The 24,635-nt window shown below is 40.8% G+C and overlaps 1 protein-coding gene across 4 annotated transcripts; it reads left to right on the top strand.

The window, feature by feature from the left end:
• The first annotated feature begins 218 nt into the window (after positions 1 to 218).
• On the top strand, positions 219 to 7,336 carry S1P (SITE-1 protease). Of its 4 annotated transcripts, none has more exons than XM_078575657.1 (11): positions 219 to 861; positions 949 to 1,077; positions 2,102 to 2,254; positions 2,560 to 2,676; positions 3,330 to 3,514; positions 3,940 to 4,203; positions 4,935 to 6,006; positions 6,113 to 6,580; positions 6,646 to 6,706; positions 6,797 to 6,876; positions 7,014 to 7,336. In XM_078575657.1, the coding sequence occupies exons 1-11, from the start codon at positions 346 to 348 to the stop codon at positions 7,245 to 7,247; spliced, it is 3,279 nt and encodes a 1,092-aa protein (XP_078431783.1). In that variant the 5' UTR covers positions 219 to 345; the 3' UTR covers positions 7,248 to 7,336. The 4 variants fall into 4 exon arrangements, with proteins under 4 accessions (XP_078431783.1, XP_078431784.1, XP_078431785.1 ...); XM_078575658.1 differs by having other exon boundaries at positions 6,778 to 6,876; positions 7,014 to 7,153; XM_078575659.1 differs by having other exon boundaries at positions 219 to 370; positions 6,797 to 7,336.
• The last annotated feature ends 17,299 nt before the right edge of the window (positions 7,337 to 24,635 follow it).

Genomic DNA, 24,635 nt, shown 5'->3' with positions numbered 1-24,635 from the left:
CATAAAATATGCAGAGACGTGGACGGGACGGGCGGGACGAAAAATGTCCCGTCCGGAGGTCTCGGACGAGTTTCCACCCCATGTTCGTACAACCTCGCGAACGGGACGATTTTTTCGTCTTGGGACGAAAAACCGTCCCGTCCGCGTCCCTGCACTCTAACTGTATGACTGAATTATAAGCGATGAACTCCAGCCCAAATCGCGTTTGTTTGCTCATTTTGAAGCTAAATTTCGCGATCTGGGTTTTTCTCTGCTTCTCCGGCGGAGACCGGCGACGCGCGACGGCGATCCGATGGCTCTACGGCGGCGATCGAACACATTCTAGATTCATTGCAAGCATCCGACATGATCAATCCTACCCAATTCCTCGGTTTGATTTCGTTTCTTGCTCTCTTACTCGCCTTGTTTCCCGTTTCCTGGGATTCTTCCCTGCACGACGCCTCCACGCGGTCGCCGGAGATTGAATCTTCTTCTTTGAGCCCCGCCACGAACTACGTTGTTCGATTCTTGGAGTACAGGCACGCGGAAGATCACCGTTCTTACATCGAGGAGAATGTCGGATCTTTGAGCGGATGGCGGTGGGTGGAGAGGAGGAACCCGGCTGCTTCATTCCCCACGGATTTTGCTCTTCTGGCCGTCGAAGAGTTGAATTGTGGGGAGGTTATTTCGAAGGTTGAAGGGCTCGAGTTGGTGAAGGATGTGGTTGTTGACTCGAGCTTTACTCGTAGACTATTCATGGATGAGGATGGAAACGGTAGCAAGCGTCCGGGGAAACTCTTTTCATCGTTTTCCTTTGAAGGAGAGGATATACACTTTTCCATTGTCAATTCTTCGATTTCTTGGAGGAAACTCATGATGGATGTATGTTTATTTATCTTCTTTCAAATTTTACTGTAGAAGAAGTTCATAATTTTGTTTAATTGTCTGATCTGTTCCTCTTTGTCGTAGAGATCTCAAGTGACTTCGTTATTTGGGGCCGAGAAGCTTTGGGAGAAGGGGTATACGGGTGCAAAAGTGAAAATGGCTATTTTTGATACTGGAATTCGGTCGGATCATCCCCATTTCCGACACATCAAGGTATTGGTCTCTTTGATTGTTCATTACTGAGGTATTTCTAGCTAAATGAACTTTATTATTAGTTCTTCTATCTGTTGAACCCACCAGAATTAATAGGGAACATTTGATGCTTTAATGAAATGGTATTATTATACATTACATTTTTTTTCATATTGATGCTTCACTGCAATGTTGACAGTTTTCGAACTTCTACATCTTATCTGTGAACAGTGATTCAGAAATACCGGATACTTCACTATGTGCACGAGAAAATAAACTTAAATTTAGTCATTTTAGAAAAACATTGGATCTATAAACTGATTTAGTTAATAATATATTTGGCTTCTGATAATGAAACTGAATCCAGATAATCCTCGCGGAGGATGAAGGAGCCACTAATCCTTCATTCAGAAGAGGGAGAGAAAGAGAGAGAGAAAGGTAGAGAGAAAGAAAGAGAAACGGTGAGAGAGAGAAAGTACAAGTGAAGGTGACAGAGAGAAAGTAAGAGAGAAGGTGAGAGAGAGAGAGAAAAGAGAGAGACGGTGAGAGAGAAAAAATACGAGAGAAGGTGACAGAGAGAAAGTAAGAGAGAAGGTGAGAGAGAGAGAGAGAGAAAAGAGAGAAAGAGATGGTGAGAGAAAAAATTCGAGAGAAGGTGACAGAGAGAAAGTAAGAGAAGGTGAGAGAGAGAGAGAGAGAGAAAAGAGAGAAAGAGATGGTGAGAGAAAAAATTCGAGAGAAGGTGACAGAGAGAAAGTAAGAGAGAAGGTGAGAGAGAGAGAGAGAGAGAGAGAGAGAGAGAGAGAGAGAGAGAGAGAGAGGGTAAGCGGGAGAACGAAATTGCATCGACAGGGGAACACCAATATTTTTGGATATTGTGTTTAGTATTCCAATTTAGATGTAGATATTGGATCGACCTTGTTGCTCGCATCGGTTTCCTCTGGGTCAGTCAGTCTTGTCTAACATACATTTTTTATATCATATTTTAGATCCGTATCTTGAAATTATTTCTGGGTTGATTATCATATATCGATGTGTGCTTCAGGAACGCACCAATTGGACCAACGAGGATACATTGAACGACAATCTGGGACATGGGACATTTGTGGCCGGAGTTATTGCTGGAATGGAAGCTGAGTGCCTGGGTTTTGCACCTGATACGGAGATCTATGCCTTCCGTGTTTTCACTGATTCCCAGGTAATGCGTTTTCACCATTTTTAAAAATATCATCAACATTCATTTTTACTATTTTCGAAACAAGGATTGTTTAATGCATGAACCTTTTGCAGATTTAAGATCAATCTTTCATTTTGAGAAAAAGGCATACACGTAAAATATATGTCAGCAAATTTTGATTTAACAATTACGGTCAAAGGTTCATCAGAATTTAATTTTATTGCATGAAAATTTTACTGAATTAAGATGTATTCTTTCAATTTTAGGAAAAGGAATTTTCACCTTGTGTTATATGTCGTGAGAATTTTTATTCAGTTTCGATGCAGGTATCCTACACTTCATGGTTTTTGGACGCGTTCAACTATGCCATCGCAATGAAAATGGATGTGTTGAATTTGAGCATTGGAGGGCCTGATTACTTGGATCTTCCCTTTGTTGAAAAGGTGAATTCTTCCTTGCAAATGACATCAGAAGTAGGTTTGGCGGACGATTTTGTCATTCTCACTGTCATCCCCATCATTGCCATTCATGTTCAAAAAAGTGAAAAGAAAAAAAGAATCAGTATCATCCATGTTAAGCATGGATGGTTGACGGTAATGCCATTAAAGGCTGGATAATGGTTCTTGGGAAACAGATGCCCATGACGATGATGAACTATCAGCGTACTTTCTTCATTATTATCGTTGATACCTAACTAGAATTGGCAGACTATGGCCATTGCCATCGTCATCCATGTTTGGGCTTGGCTTAATGAGGATGAGGATGATGATGATGATGATGATGATGATGATGATGATTCCGCATCTAATGGTGGACGGAGGGCGATGATCAGCCTTGGAACTTGGATGACCATGATGACGATAAGTTGACGTATATTCATCATTTTCATCTTTGATCTTCTTGTCAGCGTCATCCACGTTTGAGCTTGACTCATCATCGACTGATGGATGATGACAACTGCAATTCTTTGTCGTCGTCGATACCAAATCCTAAACATAATTTTAGTACATATGAGAAGGAACCAAGAATTTTAATATCTTGTTCTTGTGATGAGTTGTAAACATGCGCCAACATGTTGGATGTGGACTCTTCATAGGTATGGGAGCTGACCGCAAATAATATAATAATGGTCTCAGCCATAGGCAATGATGGGCCTTTGTATGGCACCCTCAACAATCCTGCAGATCAAAGCGATGTCATCGGCGTTGGTGGCATTGACTATGATGATCACATCGCTTCCTTCTCTTCTCGTGGCATGACTACCTGGGAGATTCCACACGGGTACTTCTTTCTCGCTTTTTTTTTTCTACTTGTCCTCTGTTTCGACAGAGATTGAGACAGAGATGCAGGTAAAGATAGAGAGAGAGTAGTAGGGATAGACAGAGATAGAGATGGATATAGAATAAGAGAGAAAGAGAGATGGAGACAGAAAAAAAATGAGATCGATAGAGAGCCATAGAGATAGAGATAGATACAGGGATCATGATAGGGAGGCAGTGATAGAAATAGAGATGTAGATAGAGATAGGAGAAGGATAGGGAGATGGAGATAGAAATAGAGAGATGGAGATTGAAATCGCGAGAGGCTTGAAATTGACTTTGAGATATAGCGATAGAGATAGAGCTAGATAGGGGTGTGGAAATGGAGATAGATATAGGGGGATAGGTTGAACGCATTTTTAACCTGCTTTTTTGTTTTTTTGGAAGGTATGGGAGGGTGAAACCAGATGTGGTAGCATATGGGAGGGAGATAATGGGGTCCAAGATCAGCACAGGGTGCAAGAGCCTATCGGGCACCAGCGTCGCCAGCCCAGTGGTGGCCGGCGCAGTCTGCTTGCTCGTGTCCATTTTCCCTGAGAGCTCCCGCAAACTCATCTTGAACCCGGCAAGCATGAAGCAGGCCCTCGTTGAAGGCGCCTTCAAACTCCCCGGCCCCAACATATTTGAGCAAGGCGCCGGCAGGCTCGACCTGTAAGTTTCTCTCTTCATTCTCCACATCCCCCTATGTTCATATCTTTTTTTTCATAAATTTATAGCCTAAAATCGAGTTATTCATGAAATTTTCTTCTTGTACCCCATTAAGAAATAAAATGCCATGATATTGAAATTTCCGATTCCCCAAAAATCGAATTCTTCAGAAACTTTTCATCTCCCATCCCCCAAATATCTCTAAAATCGAATTTTTCTTCACCTATCTCACTAAAATCGAGTTGTTCATGAAATTTTCATCTTGTACCTCACTAAAAATAAAATGCCATGGTATTGAAATTTCCGATTCCCCAAAAATCGAATTCTTCAGAAACTTTTCATCTCCCATCGCCCAAATATCAAATAGTACTGTGAATTTTTATTTCCATGCCATAAAATTGTTTCTTTTATGAATTTTCCAGTCCCATGCCCTGAAACATCGATTTTCATAATGTTCCATTTCCCATCCCACCAAAATCAAGTGTGTCATGAATTTGTCACATTCCATCCCACAAGAATCGATTCATTCACAATTGTTTTGTCTCGCATCCTAGAAAATTCAAATTTGACATGAATTTTCCATTTTCCAGCCCCGAAAAATCGAATCTTTCATTTTTGTTTCATCACCCATTCCCCAAAATTCAAACCAGTCATGAAGTTGTCATCATGCCATCCCCCAAAATTCACATCCGTAATGAAATTTTCATCTCCCATTCTACAATCTTTCCTGGCAGTTTGAATTCGTATGAGATCCTAAAGAGCTACCAGCCGAGGACAAGTATCTTCCCCAGCGTTCTGGACTTCACTGACTGCCCCTACTCCTGGCCCTTCTGCCGGCAGCCCCTCTACGCCGGCGCCATGCCCGTGGTCTTCAACGCCACCATCCTCAACGGCGTCGGTGTGCTCGGCCACGTCACCAGCCCGCCGACGTGGCATCCCTCTGACGAGGTTGGAAACATCCTTGACATCAGATTCTCCTACTCTGACGTCATCTGGCCCTGGACAGGCTTCCTTGCCATTCATATCCAAGTCAAGGAGGAGGCTGCCCTCTTCTCCAACACCATCGAGGGCGACATCACCGTCGGCATCACCACTCCGGCGCCCGCCGCCGGCGGCCCGCCGCGCGCCAGCGCCTGCACACTTAAGCTGAGGCTCCAGGTGGTACCGACGCCTCCGCGGTGGCGGCGCCTGCTCTGGGATCAGTTCCACAGCATCAAGTACCCCCCAGGGTACGTGCCAAGGGACTCCTTGGACGTGCGCAGCGACATTCTTGACTGGCATGGCGACCACCTCCACACCAATTTCCATGCCATGTTCGACATGCTGCGGGACGCCGGCTTCTTCGTGGAGGTTCTCGGCTCACCGCTGACCTGCTTCGACGCCGCCCGGTACGGCGCAGTGCTGATAGCAGACGCCGAAGAAGAGTACTTCCAGGAAGAGGTGAAGAAGCTCTGGGACGACGTCACACGCCTGGGCCTGGGCCTCCTGGTGTTCGCTGACTGGTACAATGTGGAGTCCATGGTCAAGATGAGGTTCTTCGACGACAACACAAGGAGCTGGTGGACGCCGATCACGGGCGGCGCCAACGTGCCCGCCATCAACGACCTGCTGGCGCCGTTTGGGGTGGCTTTCGGCGACAAGATCCTCTCCGGCGACTTCTCTCTCCTTGAAGAGCAGACCAACTACGCCTCCGGCACCGACGTCGTCCGCTTCCCCGCCGGCGGCTATCTCCATGGCTTCCCCCTCCAAGATAGCTCCGAGAGTGGCGCCACCCAGAACCTCCTTCGAAAGCCAACGGCTGCAAAGGTATGAAATTCTGTGCCCAATTTCGGAATTCAAGCTCTGGGATGAAAAACCCAGATGCAGTTTCCACCCGTGGGTGATGGGTTTGATCCATTTTGTGGGTTGACAGGTGAATTACTCGGTTCTTGGGCTGCTGGAAGCCGGGGCAGGCGCGGTGGCCGTGTACGGAGACTCCAATTGTCTGGACAGCAGTCATATGGTGACCAATTGCTTCTTTTTACTAAAAAAGATGCTAGACTTCACGAACAGGAGGGTCAAGGACAGGGCGCTCTTCGCCGGCACCGCCAGGCTCGACCGCCGGCTCGAAGAGGACGAGAGGAACATGCCCAAGAGGAGGTCCGACGTCAACTTCTCTGCCTTCTCCCGGGTCGCAGGAAAGGAGCTGGCTTGTGGAAAAGACGCCAGATTTGAGCTATGGGGAGGCCAAGGCTACAACAATCTCCAGCTGATGGGTAAGAGCAGGAAGCTCCCCGGTTTCCCTTCTACAGGCGCTGTCTCTGATCTCAAAACGAGCAATGTCTCGCACGAAGAGGAGCTTCGACGCAGCAGAGACGACTCTGTCGTCTTCACGGAAGAGGTAGAAACTTTCTTCTTGTCGCCGATCAAGATAGACCGATGATTGATGGAGTTTCATCTTCGCAGCTCGATGGGCCGGTGTTCTTCGCCGGGCGGTGGCTGGCGCCCTTCGTCGTGGCGGTTGTGGGTGAGGCTGCGATTCGCGCTCGTAGATCTGTTTCTTCCTTCGCCTCTGCCTGATCTCCCTCTGATTTCTAGGGTTTGCGCTGTTCGTCAGCTGCTGGAGGATGCGGCAGCGGAGGAGGAAGCGGAGGAAAGCTCCCGCGGCCGTCCGATCGGCGAACGCCGTCTAGCGAGGTGAAAAACAGAGAGAAAGAGGGGAATCGATTGAGATCTAGAAATCTAGGGTTCTTCGCCTTGGGCGAGGAATTCCTTCTCCGGAGATTCGACAACGCTGTTAGTGGAATCCAATTCACCGTCTTTCTCTTTTCCAGGATGATCTTCTTCCGCGGGGGGGAAATCTTCAGCGCGGGGCAAACCCTCGTCGTCGGCGATGGCGACGCGGGAGAGGAAGAAGGCGGCCGCTTTGGCGAAGGCTTCGTGGATGGCCTCTGGAGGGAGAGCGCAGTCTTCCAGCCCTGCATCTTCTATCTTGGGCGCTCGGAGCTCCTCCATGGGAGCAGCGCAGGAGGCCTTCGAATTTCTTCTCCTCTCGCACTTGTATGTAGGATATATACACAGAAGAAAGAGAGGAGAAGTGACCTCCCCTTGAACTCTCGTTTAGCCTTATGTTGAGAAAAAAACTCTCGTCAAGTTTCGTCACCGTCCCGTCACACGTCTCTTCTTGGGGCGTCCCGTCATGTCCTCATCACCGGACATGGCGAAACAAACCAGGAAATTAGGAGATTGCGGTAATTTCAAAAGTAAGAGGTGGTATTGTTAAAATTCCCTATGGCTTTTATTAGGGGAATTTGGAGGACAGAGTATTGGAGGGGTATATCTCCAATTATTTATAGGCATCATCGGTTTGCGCACCAAACAAAAATAGGGATTCTGTGAAAAATGCCAAGAATTCGAAGTAGCGATGCCACATGGCGAAATCTTGGCCGTCAGAAAGCTTAAAAATTATTGATTTTTATAGGTATTTTCTGTCTGTTATTTGTATTTTAAAAAATTCATCACCGCCGTCATCCGTGACGGCCATTCTGTCACTTCACGTGACCGAGGCACCCCGTCACCATCACAACCAATCTGTCATCCGTCACCTGCACCGTCATGTCCCCGTCATGACCGATCCATCATCCCTCACCGTCACAGTCACGTCATCCGTCATGTTTCTGTCACGATGACTTATGATACGACAGATGATGCCTGCCGATCCCTAGTTGCTATAGTATCCACAGGATCTTGGAAATGGTATATTCCATGCTACAATTCTTATAACAGAGAGTAGGGATCGTCAAACGTCATCTGTCACGTCACGCGTCACCATGACGGAAACGTGATGGATGAAGTGACGGTGACGGTGATGGTGACGGAATGGAAGGGGCGTGATGGTGACGCGTGATGAACTGTGCGTGACGGTGACGTGACCGTGAGGGGATACCCCGGCATGTGACGTGATGAAATGTCCGTCACGGATGACGGGTCCCGCTTCTCCTCGTGGTGACGGCGCTCGTCCTTGCCACCGCCGCCGTCGTCCGGCCAGGCGCCGGCGCGGGCGGCGGCTACCCCGGGTTCGGCTTCCCGGGCTGGGCAGTGGGAACGGCTTCCCGCCGGGCTTCGCAGGCGGCAGGTGGGGGGAACTTCGACGGCGGGTGGGGCGGCGGCTATGGCGGCCCCGGCAGCAGGCGCAGCGGCAGCGGCGTGTGGCGGTCATCGGTGGTGTGCAAGGAGCGGGGGCAGTGCTTCGGGAAGAAGCTGAGCGGGCAGCGTGGCCGGGCGGTTCGAAGTTGGTAGTCGGTGGCTGACGCAGAGAAGGAGACATTAGATAGTAAAATAAATAATATTATACTTCGACTATGTTTATTGACATAGTAAAATAAATAACATTATTTCCATCACCGGTGACGGTGATGGCGTCACAGTGATGGTGACGTGACGGAACGAGGAAGAAGGGACGCGTGACAGGTACGTGACGGAATTTTTTAAAATCCTTGGACGTGTGAAGAGACGGTGACATCATGAATATTTCGTCACGTCACCGCTCATCACTTATCGTCATCCGTCCCATCACGTCCCAGACGTGCTGTTCCCTTATGGAGAGAACGAGAGATTTAGGATGGAGAGAAAGAGAGAGATAACAAGAGAGAATGCGGCAGAGAGAAAGATAGATAGACAGAGCGATGGAGAGATGGGCAGTTAGTCGACAGAGAGAGAGAATGCACGATAGAGAGGGAGAGTGTGGTGAAGAGAGGGGGCGACAGAGAGAACGGAAAAAAGATAGACAATTGAGAGAGAGAGAGAACAGCAAAGAGAGCGATTGAGAGAGAGTACAGAAAAGAGAGAGCGAAATCATTTGTTGAGTGCCTAGTTGGCCACTTGGTTGGTTGTCTGCCTATAGAGGAAATCATTGGCAATCTTCAATAGCCGAATGAATTAAGTTCTGCTAATCATATTACACCATACCAATGTATCATTTGTAGTGTTTCCAAGGAATCTCAAGCAACTGCCCAGTTCATAATTTGATGCTGGCATGCAGATTTTGGAAGGCTTGAAACACCAAACAATTCTAGATCCTCGAAATCCTCTTTGAGGATGACCTTCATCCTGCTCAATCTTCAGTAGTGCTAACATCTGCCTCATCAACAGTTGAAGCTTCTAGGTGTTAACACGTTTGTGCTATCATTTCTTGGTAGATGAAACATGATATAGGACAGGTGTTACGACAACTTGGTTACCTGATTACATACCCATATACCTCACCAACCTCTGATGCATCAGATCTCTCATACATATAAGTGAGCCCTTTTTGGTCCAACATATGGAATATACTACCATTCATGTAGCTGCCAGATTCCATTCCATTACATAAATCTTTAGAAACTATAAGCTGCCAAAAACCTCTCCCATTAACAATATCTTTATCCTATCAGTGATATGAATTATAAAGTATAATGGATGAAAGAATATAATGGTGAAATGGCACTGCTCATATTTCTGTACATAACCACCTATGAATTTGACAAAAATTCCATCTTCTTGACAGCATTTGTGTCTTGTTCAATGTTTTCTATGTTCATGATTGTTGTCACACGAAGGCTGAGTTGGCCTGCTTGAACTACTAGATTTATATGTGGTAAAGATACCACATGTTGTGTCATGGTGAAATATGGTTTCAAACCCTTTATTATGTTTCATAGGTTTAATATCATCCTTCTGTTACAGAATAAATTATATATTTTTATTGGAAAAATATGCAGATTCTATTTAAATTATTTTTTAAAAAATAAACACAAAATTTTAATGTTTAAATTCATTCATGCCTTTGATCTGAGGTCAAACTTCCTCAACACCTTTTTCAAAATATCGACCATACTCTCCGTAGAGTGGCCCTTGGGAAGCTTGCAAAGACTGAGCACCTTGTAATAAAAAATCACTCAGTATATTTCAAAGATGATGATGCCTCAGATATCAAAATCATTGTTTCTTTTTCCATGCATCATGAAAGGGCTAAAGTATCCATAATGTTGACTTCCATGTCCATCCACAACTTTAGATATCATAAACTTTATTCACCACCTGTTTTGCACCCCTTGATGAAAGTATGCCAAACTGCACTTGGGCGAAGTAACATCAGAATCTGATCAAGCTTTTATTGTCCTTGAAAATCTATGGCACATAAGTTTCTCATTTAAGGTTTGCAAGTGATAACATGCTAATTATTATATTAATTTATTAAATTTTCCATGTCCATTTGCATTAAAAAGATCATATAAGTTTGGAACCAATCTTAATATGATTAAATTGATTGTCAGAACAATATTCTGATTTGTATGGATTTTTGGGTATTTTTATGTAATTTTACATTATATTCATAAAGACAGTTATTTTACAAGTAAGAATATACCTTGTGAGTTTTAAAACATTATATATTTTGATATTTTTATGCATTAAAATTTATTTTAAAGAATTTTAAGGATATTTTCTGGTTTTCTGAAACTTTCATGCCACATTGGGAATCTACAATATTGGTGGAGAGAGAAATTTGGGGACCTTTGGTTGAAAATGATTCAACTTCAGATGGTAATAGTTTGAAATTTTGTGTGTTGCTGTTAGGTTATGGGGCTATGGTTTTGGAGCATGAAATGAGTTTCAATGGAGCATAAGGTAAACATCAATTCGGAGTTGATCTCTAAAACATACAAGATGTAGAGTACCTTTTGGGTAACATTTTCTGCCCTTGACATTCTTCGTGGGAGAACTTTTTCAAGCTATTCAATTTCCTGACCTCGAGGAGTATCCACACGACTAGAAGGTTTTTGAATCTCCTCTCCATCTTCACATCTTCTTCTTGAAAATATTATGGATATTCTCACCATCAATGAGTGCTTGTGGAGCGAGCGGAGAAAGCAAAGAAAGGAGGGGGACACCCAAATCTGTCTGGCATGGGCACCTAAAACTAGTGCCCCCCCTTTTGTATACTTAATAAGAAATTTTCATAAAAATCATAATAATAAAGTATATCTTCCAACATCCTTTTAGTCTTATGTGTATGACCCTCTAGGCCCGTATATCATTGTAGGTAATAACTTTAAAGGTCTAATAACATTTATTCACCAACTTTATTAATTAACTGTATCAACGTGTGGATTTATTAATCAAATATTGATTTTACTCAATCAATATGTTAAGTTTCCAGCCGGTCAGTGCTGAATTACACCTCATGCTCTAGCTCTAGAAGATATTGGGTAGTCTTCGAACTCTCTTACAGAAACTTTTCTCCACAAGACTTGTGTATGATTTAGGGTATTTAAGTCCATGTTTATTTAAGTTCAAACCTTATACATAATTTGGTTAGTGATGATGCATAATGGGGATCATTAGAGAAAGCCTTCTTTAATATCCACCTTACCTTGGCTAATGATTTATGTGTATCATCTTCCTTGAGTCAATCTCCTAATATATCAAGGGCGGGTGATCTTGTCTTGACCACTCAATCATCTTTGTGTACTTCTTACTGATGGATATTATTTGGCCGTCAAGCCAATCACACCACCATGTTTATTTAAGTTCATTGAATAAAATATTATGTTCATTATTATTATAGTGTGATGATTATATTATGATGAGATCATAATACAATGATCATTAGTCTTTAAACATGTTTTATAAATATTTGATGTAACACGATATGTTGGGATAGACCGCTCGTGTTATACCACAGGGAGAGAGAAATATCACGTGATGTAAATGTGGGTAGATGATACATTTGTTTGAAAAGTCAACAAGCAGTACGACGGTAAACCTCTGACACAAGATGATAGTCCAAATAGTGACACGAGGGGGGTCTAGGCAACACACAAGCTCCCAATGACCTGAATGGTCAGCTCAAAGGCTGATAGGGTGGCAAACAATCACTGTCCGTGAGTGTCTACGACCATCGCTGAGAGCGATGTGGATCTAATGCCAAAAATAAAAGTCCCATGCACTAGTTTGATGGCTATTCCTATAACTCGAACTCTTGGCCATGGAGCAAATGAAGATGGCACTGAGGGATGTAATGACACTAAAATAAGGGGGAAGAGATAGACCAGCGAGTAGGGGCCCGGACGCTTGAGGTGGATCTTAGTCGTCGCGGATTAGTGTGGTGATGGTCAGCTCTGAGAGTAACCACAACAGTACTGGTAGAAGGACGACAACATCAACAACAAAGGGGGAACAGCCCGGGAATGGAACTTGCCCAGGCTCTGGTGGTGCTTACCCTTGGCGGCGACTGCCATGATACGAAGTCGCAGGTGCTGGCAGTCACGATCTAGGCGATGGCAGTAGCTCAATCACAAGTGATGGCCTCGTGTGATTGTGGGCGAGGACCGGGGGGCTCAACTAAGAGAGAGTCGGGTTCAACCAGTTGTAGGGCGTCTGCTAGGAGTGACGACGTCGATGGTTGGGACTCAGGAGTTCAGTCGAGGCCCTCGACCTAGAGGCCATCTCTCGGTAGGACACTAATAAGCCAAAAATAAGGGGTAAATTATCCAATTAAAATCCCTTGTCGATGTTAATTTTAGCTTAAACTATAAAATTTATAAAACCCTAACTTAAGATGTATAGTGATAAGTATAGGTATCGTCCAAGGGAAGCTAGTAAAGAATTCAAAAATTAATCTACTTGAATAATTGGCCCTAAATAGAGTTAATTTAATCTTTAATGAAGATCAAATCACCCTAATTAGATGAAGAATTTAGAGAGGAGGGTAGAGGAGATGGGAAGAATAGAAGAAGCAGTTGTAGATTGACTTCTTTGATCCAATAAAAAGGATCAAAAGAGTCAAGCAGAGGGGTTCAGAAGGAGATTTTGTTTTATTTTGTTTTTGGGGGAATCGGGTATTCAAATTTACTAACTACTATCTCATAAACACAATCGGGTATTCAAATTTACTAACTACTATCTTAATCTTCCTCAAAATTAATTTTTTTTTAATTTGTTTGTTCTTAATTTGTAATATGAATAGTTAGGTCAATTCAATGCTCACTCCTCTTAATCCTAGTAAGGACTTATACATTCTGCTCAAGCCTAGTGATTTGGAAATTCAGATCAAGATCAAAATAATAAAAAATTTCACTAACTCTTGATCCAAATTATGCTAAAATTCATATACAAGGAAGTAAAAAGTACCAAACACAATTGATCCAAGCTGGTTATCCTCTCTGTCTTGCAGCTGTGAACAAGCCTCTTCCAGAGTGATCTCCTCAGCTCAAATTTCTGCATTTATACTTAGGTTAAATGGTGAAAATTACTATTTTACTCCCAATAAGCAATTAATTTTTATCCATCGGTTTAGGCTTGATCTGAATGATCCAACTATACAGATAGAAAGAGGAGATCAAGATGAGAAAATAGATAAAAAATTGAGCTCAATCCGACTTCAAGATCAAAAGTTATTAATAATAATAATAAGAAATTAAATGATTATTGACCAATCAGAGACACTGGATCAATAATAATTTATTCAATTTAATTTTTTCATTACATGCAATCATGTGTTTCTTCCCGATTGGCTGGCTAGATTTAAACTTGTTTTGGTGCATCCTCGCTCGGCGTGCCACATACCCTCTGCCCTGAAACTTAAAAAAAGAGAAAAATAAAATAAATATATATTAAATGCACTTACATGTGTGTTTTTACCCACTCACAATTTGCCACGTCACCTCCCGTGCGTGCACGTTTGGGTGGTGCACTGACCGCCTAAAAGGACTTCCGCTGATGTATTCAATCTGTTGGATTCTTTTCCGACGTACGAGATCGTGTCACGTGTCCCAGCAAAATCATGCTCTTGACATTTTGTGGAAAAGTCCCTGCTTAAATTGGCACGCGCAAACGGACACCACACAAAAGTATTTATGCATATGCTACTCCTCTTTCTCTCTCCTTCATATTTCTTAAAAACATAGAAAAATCCAGATTATTTAAATAAAATCCTCAACTATTTTTAATATGATATTTACGCTTTCAATGCACGACCGAAAGCTGTTTTAAGGGCATATTTGCAAAAAAAATTCTGAAAAAACCTCCGACTTCAGAAATTGATTTAAACTACTATTTCTTTTATAGTTATATCATTTTTCTATTTACAATTCATTTCTTCTTTGAATAAATTCCCACAAAATTCAATAAAATTCTAGAAAATTATGTAATTCATCTCCACATTAATTAGAATTGAATTTAACTTTTAAACCTGCCATTTGCATTTAAATACAGTTATTCCAAGCCTACATAAATTTTATAAAATTTATAACATAACAAAAAATTATAATAAAATCAGAATTCACTTGAAATAATAATTAACATGTAAATATATGATAACGACCCTACTTTAAACTCTTTAAAGGGATAAAATTATGCTGAATGCTTGAATTAAAAACTGAATTTAGGGTGTTATCAGGCATCAGATAACCGCTTCGACCAGCGAAGGGGGGAGTGATCAATCGAATAGGTGCTTGGGTCGGCTCGCAGCCACAGGCGTACCCGAGGAGAGTGGGGAGGGGTGTTTGATTGGTCCGGGAAGACAGAAGTTGCCTTGATAGGACGACAGTGGATCGTCATACCTAAGGTCCTATTGGGTCAATCGGGCAGCGGCTGCAGTGCCACCCATGGGTGGGTGAGTAGGGGGTACAGCTCTGGCATCAGCACACTACGGGAAACGATGGCTCGCATCAGTAGCTTCAACAGTGCTACACCAACAAACAGCGGTGGCAGACGGCTTCGATCATCGGTGGATGGTAGACGACTACGCCCAAGCGTTCCTCCTTCCTTCAGAACTAACCTAATAAAACATAAGACAATCCCTCTAGGAGGGGAAGTTGGAGACCCAAAAGTGCAACAACATTCAAGCTTTTTTTTTCTTTTACATGGATCTCAATGGAAGCATGTGACATACCGCCCCTTATATAGTAGGATGGTTGCCGTAATGGGCCACCTTACGGGAGAAGTCCAACAACGACTCTCCCCTAATGGTTCGAACAAAACAACACAACACGGAAATAAGAACATGGGAGGCACGTAACACGGGGGGGCTCCATAAAGTCTATCAAATAAAATGGCACGTACAGGAAATACACAAGCACTAGGAACCTGTCGTCAAGTCTAATATCTAAAAATTGAGTTCTTCACGTTGGCTCGGGCTCCAGGACGTGGCTGTTGATGAGCTTGGGCTTGATCTTATGGATGGTCCTCCATCAATATTATTATTCGAGGGATAGTCGAGATGGATATTGAATCATCCAGATAAAATAACATTAGTTGATCCTACTTATACGATAAGTATAGCTTATCCTATGGCTATTAGTGTGGAAACACTAATGACACATAGTGGGTGTTCTTTGGTGAAAGACTTTACTGAGTTGGTCCGTAGGTTGATTCATGTCACAGTTTTATAAGTGATCCACTGACCTGAGACACCAATGACATCTCGTGAATGGACGACTATATTTTGACTACTACTTATGAGCCTCTAATCATAGGATTTAAACAAGTCATACCTCAAAAATAGTAAGAAGCTCACATAGATGATTGAGTGGTCAAGATGGGATCATTCGTCCTTGGTATAAGAGGAGATTGACTCAAGGAAGATGATGCCGCAAATCGTTGCCCAGGGTAGTAAGGATATTGGAGAAGTGCTCTCCAATGATCTCTATTACGAATCAGTACTAATCAAATGAAAGATTAGGGTTTAATAATCAACCATGCCCTAAGTTGTTCAAGAGTCTTGCATAGATGATGGATTATACATATACGATAACCGATGACGGTAAAGGTTCCATGAGAGATTTCAAACACTACTCCGTATCTTCTAAAACATGAGGTGTAGCTTGGCACCCCACGGGTTGGAAACTTAACCTATCGATTGTTTGAAACTGATCCTTAATTAATTAATCTATATGTTGATATAGTTAATTAATAAGTTTGGCCAATAATTATTATTGGGTACCTAAAGTTATTAACTAGAATGATACATGGGCCTAGAGGGTCACACACATAAGATCATAAGGGCATTGATGAATATATTTTACTTTATGGGTTTTTGAGAAACCTTAAATAAAATATAAGTAGGGAACGTGCACTTGTTCCAGGCACCAGGCCTGCCCCCCCCTTTTTCTCCACTCTACTCTCTTCTCCACCCAACTAAGGAAAGTGTCTTCATGGTGAGAAGATCTTCTACATTTTCAAGAAGAGTTGAAGAAGAAGAAATGAAGATCCAGGGAAAACGTGATAGTATGGATACTTCTAGAGGCCGGGCATGTGAACGGCTTCAAAACAATCTTAGAGCAATAAAGTCAAGGGTGGAACAGGTTCCCCACTAGATACATTTGATGTATGATTTAATAGATCAATTAAGAAACAATTTCATACTTCTGCATCATAGAAACCATGTTTTCCATGGTTGAACCAAGGCACAACACCCGACACTTACAACATCTAAGCTAAGACTTATTTGAACCCCATGATTAAAGACTCGTTCATCCACGAGATACCCTAGTCAATGAATCACTTATACAATTTTTTTATGAATCATCATGATTTACATTTAGGTATGATACCTTTGAGGGATTCATAGGGATCACTTCAGAGAACTCTTTCTCCAAAGAGTAACCACTATTTGTCCCTAGTTTCTGTATACTATGGACAACAAGTTCAGTCATACTGAACATATAACTAGGATCAAATAGTGCTATCATATCCAGATAGTTCAATGTCCATCTTGGTTATCCATCTAATAATAATAATTAAAATATGTGTTTAAAGACTAGTGATCTATATATTATGATTTCATCATAGTTCATTAGGTCATTTCATGTATTTACTGAATTCATAATAAACATCACACGAGAATAATAATGAATCTTTCATCTCTATGAACTGAAATAAATACGACGGTCTGATTGGCTTTATGGCACACACTATCCATTAATAGCCTCATCTCTCTATCCTCTTTCCATCCATAGTCTGATCTATAGAAATAAACCCTTTTATCAATGTTGCTGGAATTTTTTCTACTTTTGTAGGCTGAGTGAAAGAAAGTGATTTCAAAATTCATCAAGTTCTCTTGGTCTTGATCATTTATTGAAGTCAGAAATCAAAATGAAAGTGGAATGCATCTCCTGCTATTGTAAATTCCCTTCATATTACATAATAAGGATTTACAAAGAGCCTTCTTTCACTTCATCATCTTCTTCATCTTGTCAACATCATCTACATATTTACATCCATTAATTTATGTCTACCCATCCACCCTCATCTCATCCATCCCATCAATATACCTCATGCACCTCTATTTCATGTACAATCCTGGTTCACCACACCCACTCATTACATATAACCATCCTTAACTATCCTTCTCCTCATCTTATTTTATTCTTAATTCATAAATATATCATCTCGTCTCCTAATCATCATATAGAAGGTGATTCAAACCCTAATTTATGTTCCTTGTGGAGGCGGCAGTGACTGATCACTAACTAGTCGAATTCTTTTGCGAGTCAAGGTTTATAATTTTTTTTAATGATTTACTCAAATAACAACTGAAATCGAAAAGGCCCTAGTTAATGAGATTAATGAGACTAATGAAATAACAACTGAAATTGAAATAGGAAAGTTCTTCTTTTATCATCTCATGGTAGATGTTTCCAAGTGAGGGGGTTGTTTAAAGACACTAATGGGCTGTTGAGCATGTCTAGGAGTGAGTGCTACTGTTTTTTGGGAAACCCCTTGACCTTTGATGTAAATTGAAAGCCTCTAAAATTTTTATATTTATTTTGTTCTAATAAAATATTCCTTGAATCTTTGAAAACTATTCCATCACATGTGACTTCTTGGATGGTAAGTTGTTTTTGCTGCTGGATTTTTGGTTAATGAGCTTCCAAAACTATAACCACACTATTTGTTTCCAAGTGATCACCTTGATCACACTCCATTTAGATAGTTTCATGAGTACAATGTTTTTGTGCATTAGGATAAATTATAGATGACATTGATGAAATCCACTATTATTCATGTCAACAAGGTACGAGATAAATGTATAGACTATACCATGGATGGATTACGCTTTGATTGTGCTTGGTAATGAAAAATGAATTTTCCACTAATGAAAATAGATGTTACTAGAAAGCCAATCACACATTTTATATCTCATTCATTGTTCATTAATATAATGCATGCATTGGAATGCACATTTGATGCTTATAATGATGTCCATAAACACATGATATGACTTAGTAAATTGTCATGAGGTCATAATACAAATATTACGTCTTTAGGTATGTGTTCTAAACATCCATATTCGAAGAAAAATTGAGCAGGACATAAAAGTATCCAGATGGAATAACAATATCTGGTCCCACTCATATGATGAATATGGTCGATGCCATAGCCATTAGGGTGGAGACACTAAGGATAGATAGTGGGTGCTCTATAGCTGAAAGAGTTCACAAAATTGATGTCTGAATTTCTGCGTAGTATTCTACCAAACTCTTTATCAGGTTGATACATGTCACTGCTATGTAAGTGAGCTTTGACTTGAGACACCAAAGATGTCTATTGGATGGACGATTTTACTTTGACTATGACCTTTAAGTTATTAATCATGAAATTATAAACATTCTTAGTTTAGGTGTAGGAAGAAGGTCACAAAGATGATTGAGTGGTTAAGACGAGAACATCCACCCTTGGTATAAGAGGAGAGAGCTCATGGAGGATGATGTCATGAGGTCCTTGGCCAATGTGACCGAATAGAGGCGAAGAGTTCTCTGATGATTTTTGAAAGCATCAGTACTAAGTCATCATAAGAGAACTAATCGGATGAGGGACTATATGTACGCAATAACCGAAGATAGAAAGGTTTCATAATGAGTCAATACACTCATTTGTATATTTTAAATCACGGGATATAGCTTGGGCCCCCAACGGCTGGAAAGTAAACCTATTGATTGGAATAAATCAATCCATGATTAATTTATCTATGTAAGGATATAGATAATTAATTTGGAAGGGAATTAAGATTCTTGTGTTGTATAACTGATACATGGACCTAGAGGGTCACACACAAGTTGTCTTTTTGACGTCAAAAGATTTACTTAAAGATAAGGAGTATACTGAAAAAATTCTAGTATAAAAAGGGGAATGGTCTAAACAAATTCACCTAGCCCAGAAATTTTCAGTGCTCTACCCTTCTTCTCTGCTTTGCTCCTCTCCACTCATGCTATGTGAATGATATAATGTTGATGGTGGAGAGTCAATGGGGCTGATTAAGATAAAAGTGGAAAATCAAGGTGATGGAGTCATGATAATGTATCTAGAGATTGGAAACATGAACAACTCAAAATGCCTCACTTGAGGAACTGAGAAATTACAGATATAACTAGTGCTTAGTCGATTTTATTTATAATTTTTTTAGTGTCTTTAGAATTCTGTTATTCATCTTCACTGTGTAAATAAACTTATTATCTACATCAAACCAATCCAACCGAACAGGCATGGTGTGAAACCTAGCTAGCATTCTAACAGGCTATCTGACACACTAGCTAGGTAAAAGGCTAGACACTTGATTACTTGGTAACCTATCTTCCTAGATAAATAACTGGACATCTGGTACATTAATTATGTTGTATACTTGAAGACATATTGTGTGACTGGTTAGGTGGATGTCAAGTTTCTTGGCTTTCTAGCTTTGTACGTTCGGGTGCTATTTGTTTAGATAATAAAAAAAATGGATGTCAGATGACTACAATGGAAGCTGTTGCATTTGGCTTTTATTATTTATAAGGAATTTCAAAACCAGCGTATGTTATTTATTATTGTTATCTGGTAACATATAAGGATATTTTTGTGTGCTATCCATTATCGTATCCATAACAAATGCGTTTCTCAAATTTTGAGGTTTTTTGTTTTGATATCTGATATCACGAACAGATGTCAGATATTCAAACATAATTAAGTTTCTAGAATATACTCAGGTCATGTTAGGATTGTTCGTCACTTTGCCTGCATTGAGTGATTCGAGTGGGAGAGGAAGGCTTTGGCTTCAACCAATCAGGTAGAAGAGGCACTTGGGAGAGGGCAATAACGGTGGTGAATATGAAGCTAAGAGGGGCTTGGCTATGGCTGACCGAGGGGGAAGAATGGGTGTTTGGGGGAGGGTGCGATTAAGGGCATCTAGGAGGCCACAGAATGAATGACTAGGGGAGGACGACGTCAACTTAGGGCGATCAGGGAGGCAGGTAACAAGCAACTAGTCTAGTCCGGTGGCAGTGGCAGTTCTAAAGCCTTAATTTTAGTACTTTCTTTTCAATAATGGAGACAATCTTGTCATAGATAATCATCATTATCAATATACCAAATTATTGTTTTTTTGGAAAATGTATGATTATTACATTATGAAACAGTTAATATGCTCCCAATGGCATTTTTAGAGTGCATGACAAGACATCATGTGGTGTCGGATGTGCCTTACATGTATATGCCACCAGCTACAAGAGGGAACTAGAAGGTGGACACACTCATCAACTACGTGGTAGGTTCCACACCCATTCCTTCTCTATAGATTGGAATGACCTTCCCCAAATGCACAAGGCAGATATTGCATTGAGCGTCTTGGCATGCCAGTTGTTCACACACACTGTACCCTTGTCCCTAACAACACTCACTAGTGGAAAAAAACATGCAGAGTCAGACATGGGAGACGAAGATGTCCCACATAGGCGACATTGTAGACTCGGAGGGGGACAAGAACCAGCTATTGAAAACCAAGGACTCCCCATTATCCTACCGATGTCTAAAAAATGTATCTCTTCAATTTGTATCATGGGTATGGGAGAATGGGGCTTGTGTGTAATTGGGATATGTATGCTTGCTCCACACCTGTAAACTCTTAAAAACACTAAACATTTACATATATAAACCCCCTAGTGGCATCCAAGACACAGTTGGATCGGTGTACGAGCACAAATCTTGGGTCTATCATTAGTTTTTTGCCAAAAGATATTATTAAATTATACTATTGAATTAGAATATGGTGACAATGAAGATGATGATAAAAGGTGATGTTTTACCCTGATTTACTGATTAAGTTAATCTATCATAAAAGTGACTATATTGTACAAATGAATAATTACATCTCCATCAGTTCCTAATTATCATTCTTATTGTAAAATCAGGATCACTACAAAGCATTTCATTTCTATCAGTTAATGAGAGATGAGCTCACCTCTAATATGATGATGCAGAAGAATAACATGATGTCATATACCTTCAATTTCATCTTATTTTTAAGAAGTCTTCTGAAATTCTTTTGATTCAATCATTTGTTTAAGTATTTAGAATTTATTCTTAATATCATCTTGATCTGATCTGGTATTCATAAATAGTTTTCCATTCTACACAGTTTTTATGTATTTTATCTTGATGCCTCTACTTATTCATTGCGTACTATGGTTAGCATTCATTGGTCACTTCGACAATTGTCTTGTCGATGGTGGAGAGCGCATTACCCCAAATGATGGAGGAATTAAAAGAAGAGGAAGATGTATGAGACACAGTCTGTGAGCTTCTAGAGGTCCATAGACACTCAAAAAGGTTCCCCATTCTTAAATATTTTATACTCACTGGGGATTACATATATGAGTGAAAAAAAAATTGTGCAAACAATGCAAAAAAGATCATTCAAATGAAGTGACCATTCGATGGTAGTACAAGCATCTTTTGGCAACACTTCAACCTTGTCCATCCTAAATAGCATGATGTGTAGTAGGGTGATGCCACCGCACTGTTTTCTAGAGGAGATTTTGGATGATGGGACATCAGGAATCTTCATGGGCTGGTGACCATTGAGGGGTCAAACAATGAATGAAACAAAGGATGTCATTATTCACCTTGTTTATTGCACATATTTTCCATGGCATTGAGTGGACTCCAATGCATGGAAGGAAATATGGCAGCATATGATACAAACTGAGGAGGACACTCGTAGCGCACATCTCATCAAGCCGTGGATGATGAAGCTAGTAGACAATATTAAGTTGGAGGTCAAGCTGATGCTACCTGATGTGGACTAGGTATTGTCAACAACTTATGGGTGGATGGTGGAGAATAGTTGTGGTCTATTAGGCATAACCATTCACTGGATTGATGCTCGTTGGTAGTATCATGAGTGTATCCTCTCTGTTTGAGAGCTATGTATGAAGCATGATGGGAGTCTATGGCTGTGATCCTCCTGGAGGTTATGGATGAATTCAGCTTGGATAGAAAGGGTGAACGCTGATTAGCGTCCTCACTTATCACATTAAATGCAGAAGTAGATTTTTTATGATGTTTTGCATTGTATGGTTGCATGGTGATGATGAGAAATGCATTTGACAACAAAAAAATGATAGCTGTATGAGATGAAAATTGTGTGATCAAAACTTAGGATTAACTCCTAAAGGACTCATTCTGTACATTGCACACATATAGAGCATCCTTCAGACCACATTCAAGAGTTTTTGGCATTCCTTTTTGTGGCACCCATAGTGGAGGTGAAGAGCAAGTGACAAAGATGATCAAATTGTATGACAATGGCTCCATGTTGGAGAATGGGCTAGATGCTGGAGACTCATAGTGTTGATGCTATGGTTTTTTGGGTAAGGCAGTGACCAGGGTCAAGACATTCGCTCAAGCCATTCGTTAAACTACAAAGCAACAAATGTATATGCACTTTGTGGGACACACAAACGGAAGTGAAAGTAACCTCTACTTGACTGTCAGACACTAGAGTAGCACTCAAGGTATGATCGAGGTAGTTATTGCAAATTGAGACATGTTTGATGAATATCTCTTATAAGACGTGGGAGTTGTGGATGGAGTTTGCTTTGTTGTTGGGCACGTTTTCCTACACAACAAATCACGTGAGCAGGTCAACAGAGTGGTTAGCAATGTCCTCTAACTAGTGTGGGCATTATGCGAATCTCTAATGCCACATTAGTCATCGAGAGCCAACTACCTCGGGATGACTGAGCATCATCGAGGAGCGTGTGCTTAACCATATATACAAAACTTACATCCTATGAGATGCTGCTTGGGAACAATGGCACCTTCCTTGCTGCTTCTCTACTTGACTCCTTTGGCAAGGGCATGATGTTTGATGAGGTGACTGATAACACACATTTTAGTAGGTTCATATGATCATACTTACATGTTTATTTGTACTAAATTGATTATATATGCATGTTATCAAGCCTAAAATGGTTAAATTTATTTTAAAAACAATATTTTCAATTTTATGAATTTTTAAGCATCTTTAATGATTTTTCCGACATCAAATACTAAAAGAACATCATTTTTTGAGTCAGAATACACTTTTACCTGATTTTTGGCATAACATTTAAAGAGATGGTTTTTTACATTCAAAACATATATTTCTAAATTTTTTACGAATTAATATAAATTTTTTGTACTTATTTAATGGCTCTTTGGCCTTTTCAAACTCGGAGAAGAGAAAAAATTGGAGGGTTGGGAATGATGCAAATTCAAATAGCAGTATCTGACGATCGAGAAGTAGTTTTGGGCTGAAATTTTGAGTGGAACTTCCTTTTATGCCTCTTTCCATCCATACGGTTGGATCTACAAAGAGAGCCTCGGAGTTTTGTAAGAACTATGTTTGAACTCACTTTCTCCAAGAGGCTTATTGAAAGAGAGTGAGGGTTTTGAAGGTCCATCAAGGTGTTGTTGGTGTTTTGAGTGATTGGCGAAGATCAACAGAGAAGTGGAGAGACTGATCTGCATCAGAAATGTGCCTTGATCTCGGCGGAAAATAGGGATCTAATGTTAGTCTCTCACCATATATTGGTTTTTCTCATTCGCATCCCTTTAGTTATATCTACGTCCTTATTTTCACCATCATCTTATTCTCCTCACCATATTCCATCATCTCACACAAACACATTCATATCCAATCTCAATCCTTGACCTTGTCACCTTCGTCGCACAACCACCCATCCGTTCTTCCATTGCATCTATTCGTTAGATTATTATGATTTCTTCTTCTACATTCTATTTAACCATCATCCATCCACATCCATTCACCCATTTCATCATCCTACCTTCATATTCATCTTCTACATCCATCATCACTTCACATCTTCATCTATCCCACACTATCATTTCCATTTGATCTATCCACGCTCTCCTACCTATTCATCTTAATATTATTCATACCAGCCTTATATATAATAACTATCACCTCCCCACCACCTTGGACTCATCACATCACAATCCCCTATTTTATACGTATTCTCTCATCCATCTTCAGTCATCATTTAAAGAGTATTTAAACTCTAATATTCGTTCCCTATGGGAATGACCCTTTCTCATCACTAACTATTCAAATTATTTTATGAGTAAATGTTTATAAATTTTTATTTATTCACTCA

Source organism: Wolffia australiana, chromosome 5 (assembly GCF_029677425.1).
Source record: "Wolffia australiana isolate 7733 chromosome 5, ASM2967742v1".
Classification (NCBI taxonomy): Eukaryota; Viridiplantae; Streptophyta; class Magnoliopsida; order Alismatales; family Araceae; genus Wolffia; species Wolffia australiana.
The sequence above is the reverse complement of the archived record's forward strand: the minus strand, read 5'-3'. Positions and strand labels throughout refer to the sequence as shown.

Bases quoted from the DNA above. Each gene is read 5' to 3' on its own strand.
- S1P (XM_078575656.1), top strand. From the start codon at position 346: ATGATCAATCCTACCCAATTCCTCGGTTTGATTTCGTTTCTTGCTCTC. The intron at 3,515-3,939 runs GTACTTCTTTCT...TTTTTTTGGAAG, and splicing joins ACCTGGGAGATTCCACACGG to GTATGGGAGGGTGAAACCAG. The intron at 4,204-4,934 runs GTAAGTTTCTCT...CTTTCCTGGCAG, and splicing joins GGCGCCGGCAGGCTCGACCT to TTTGAATTCGTATGAGATCC.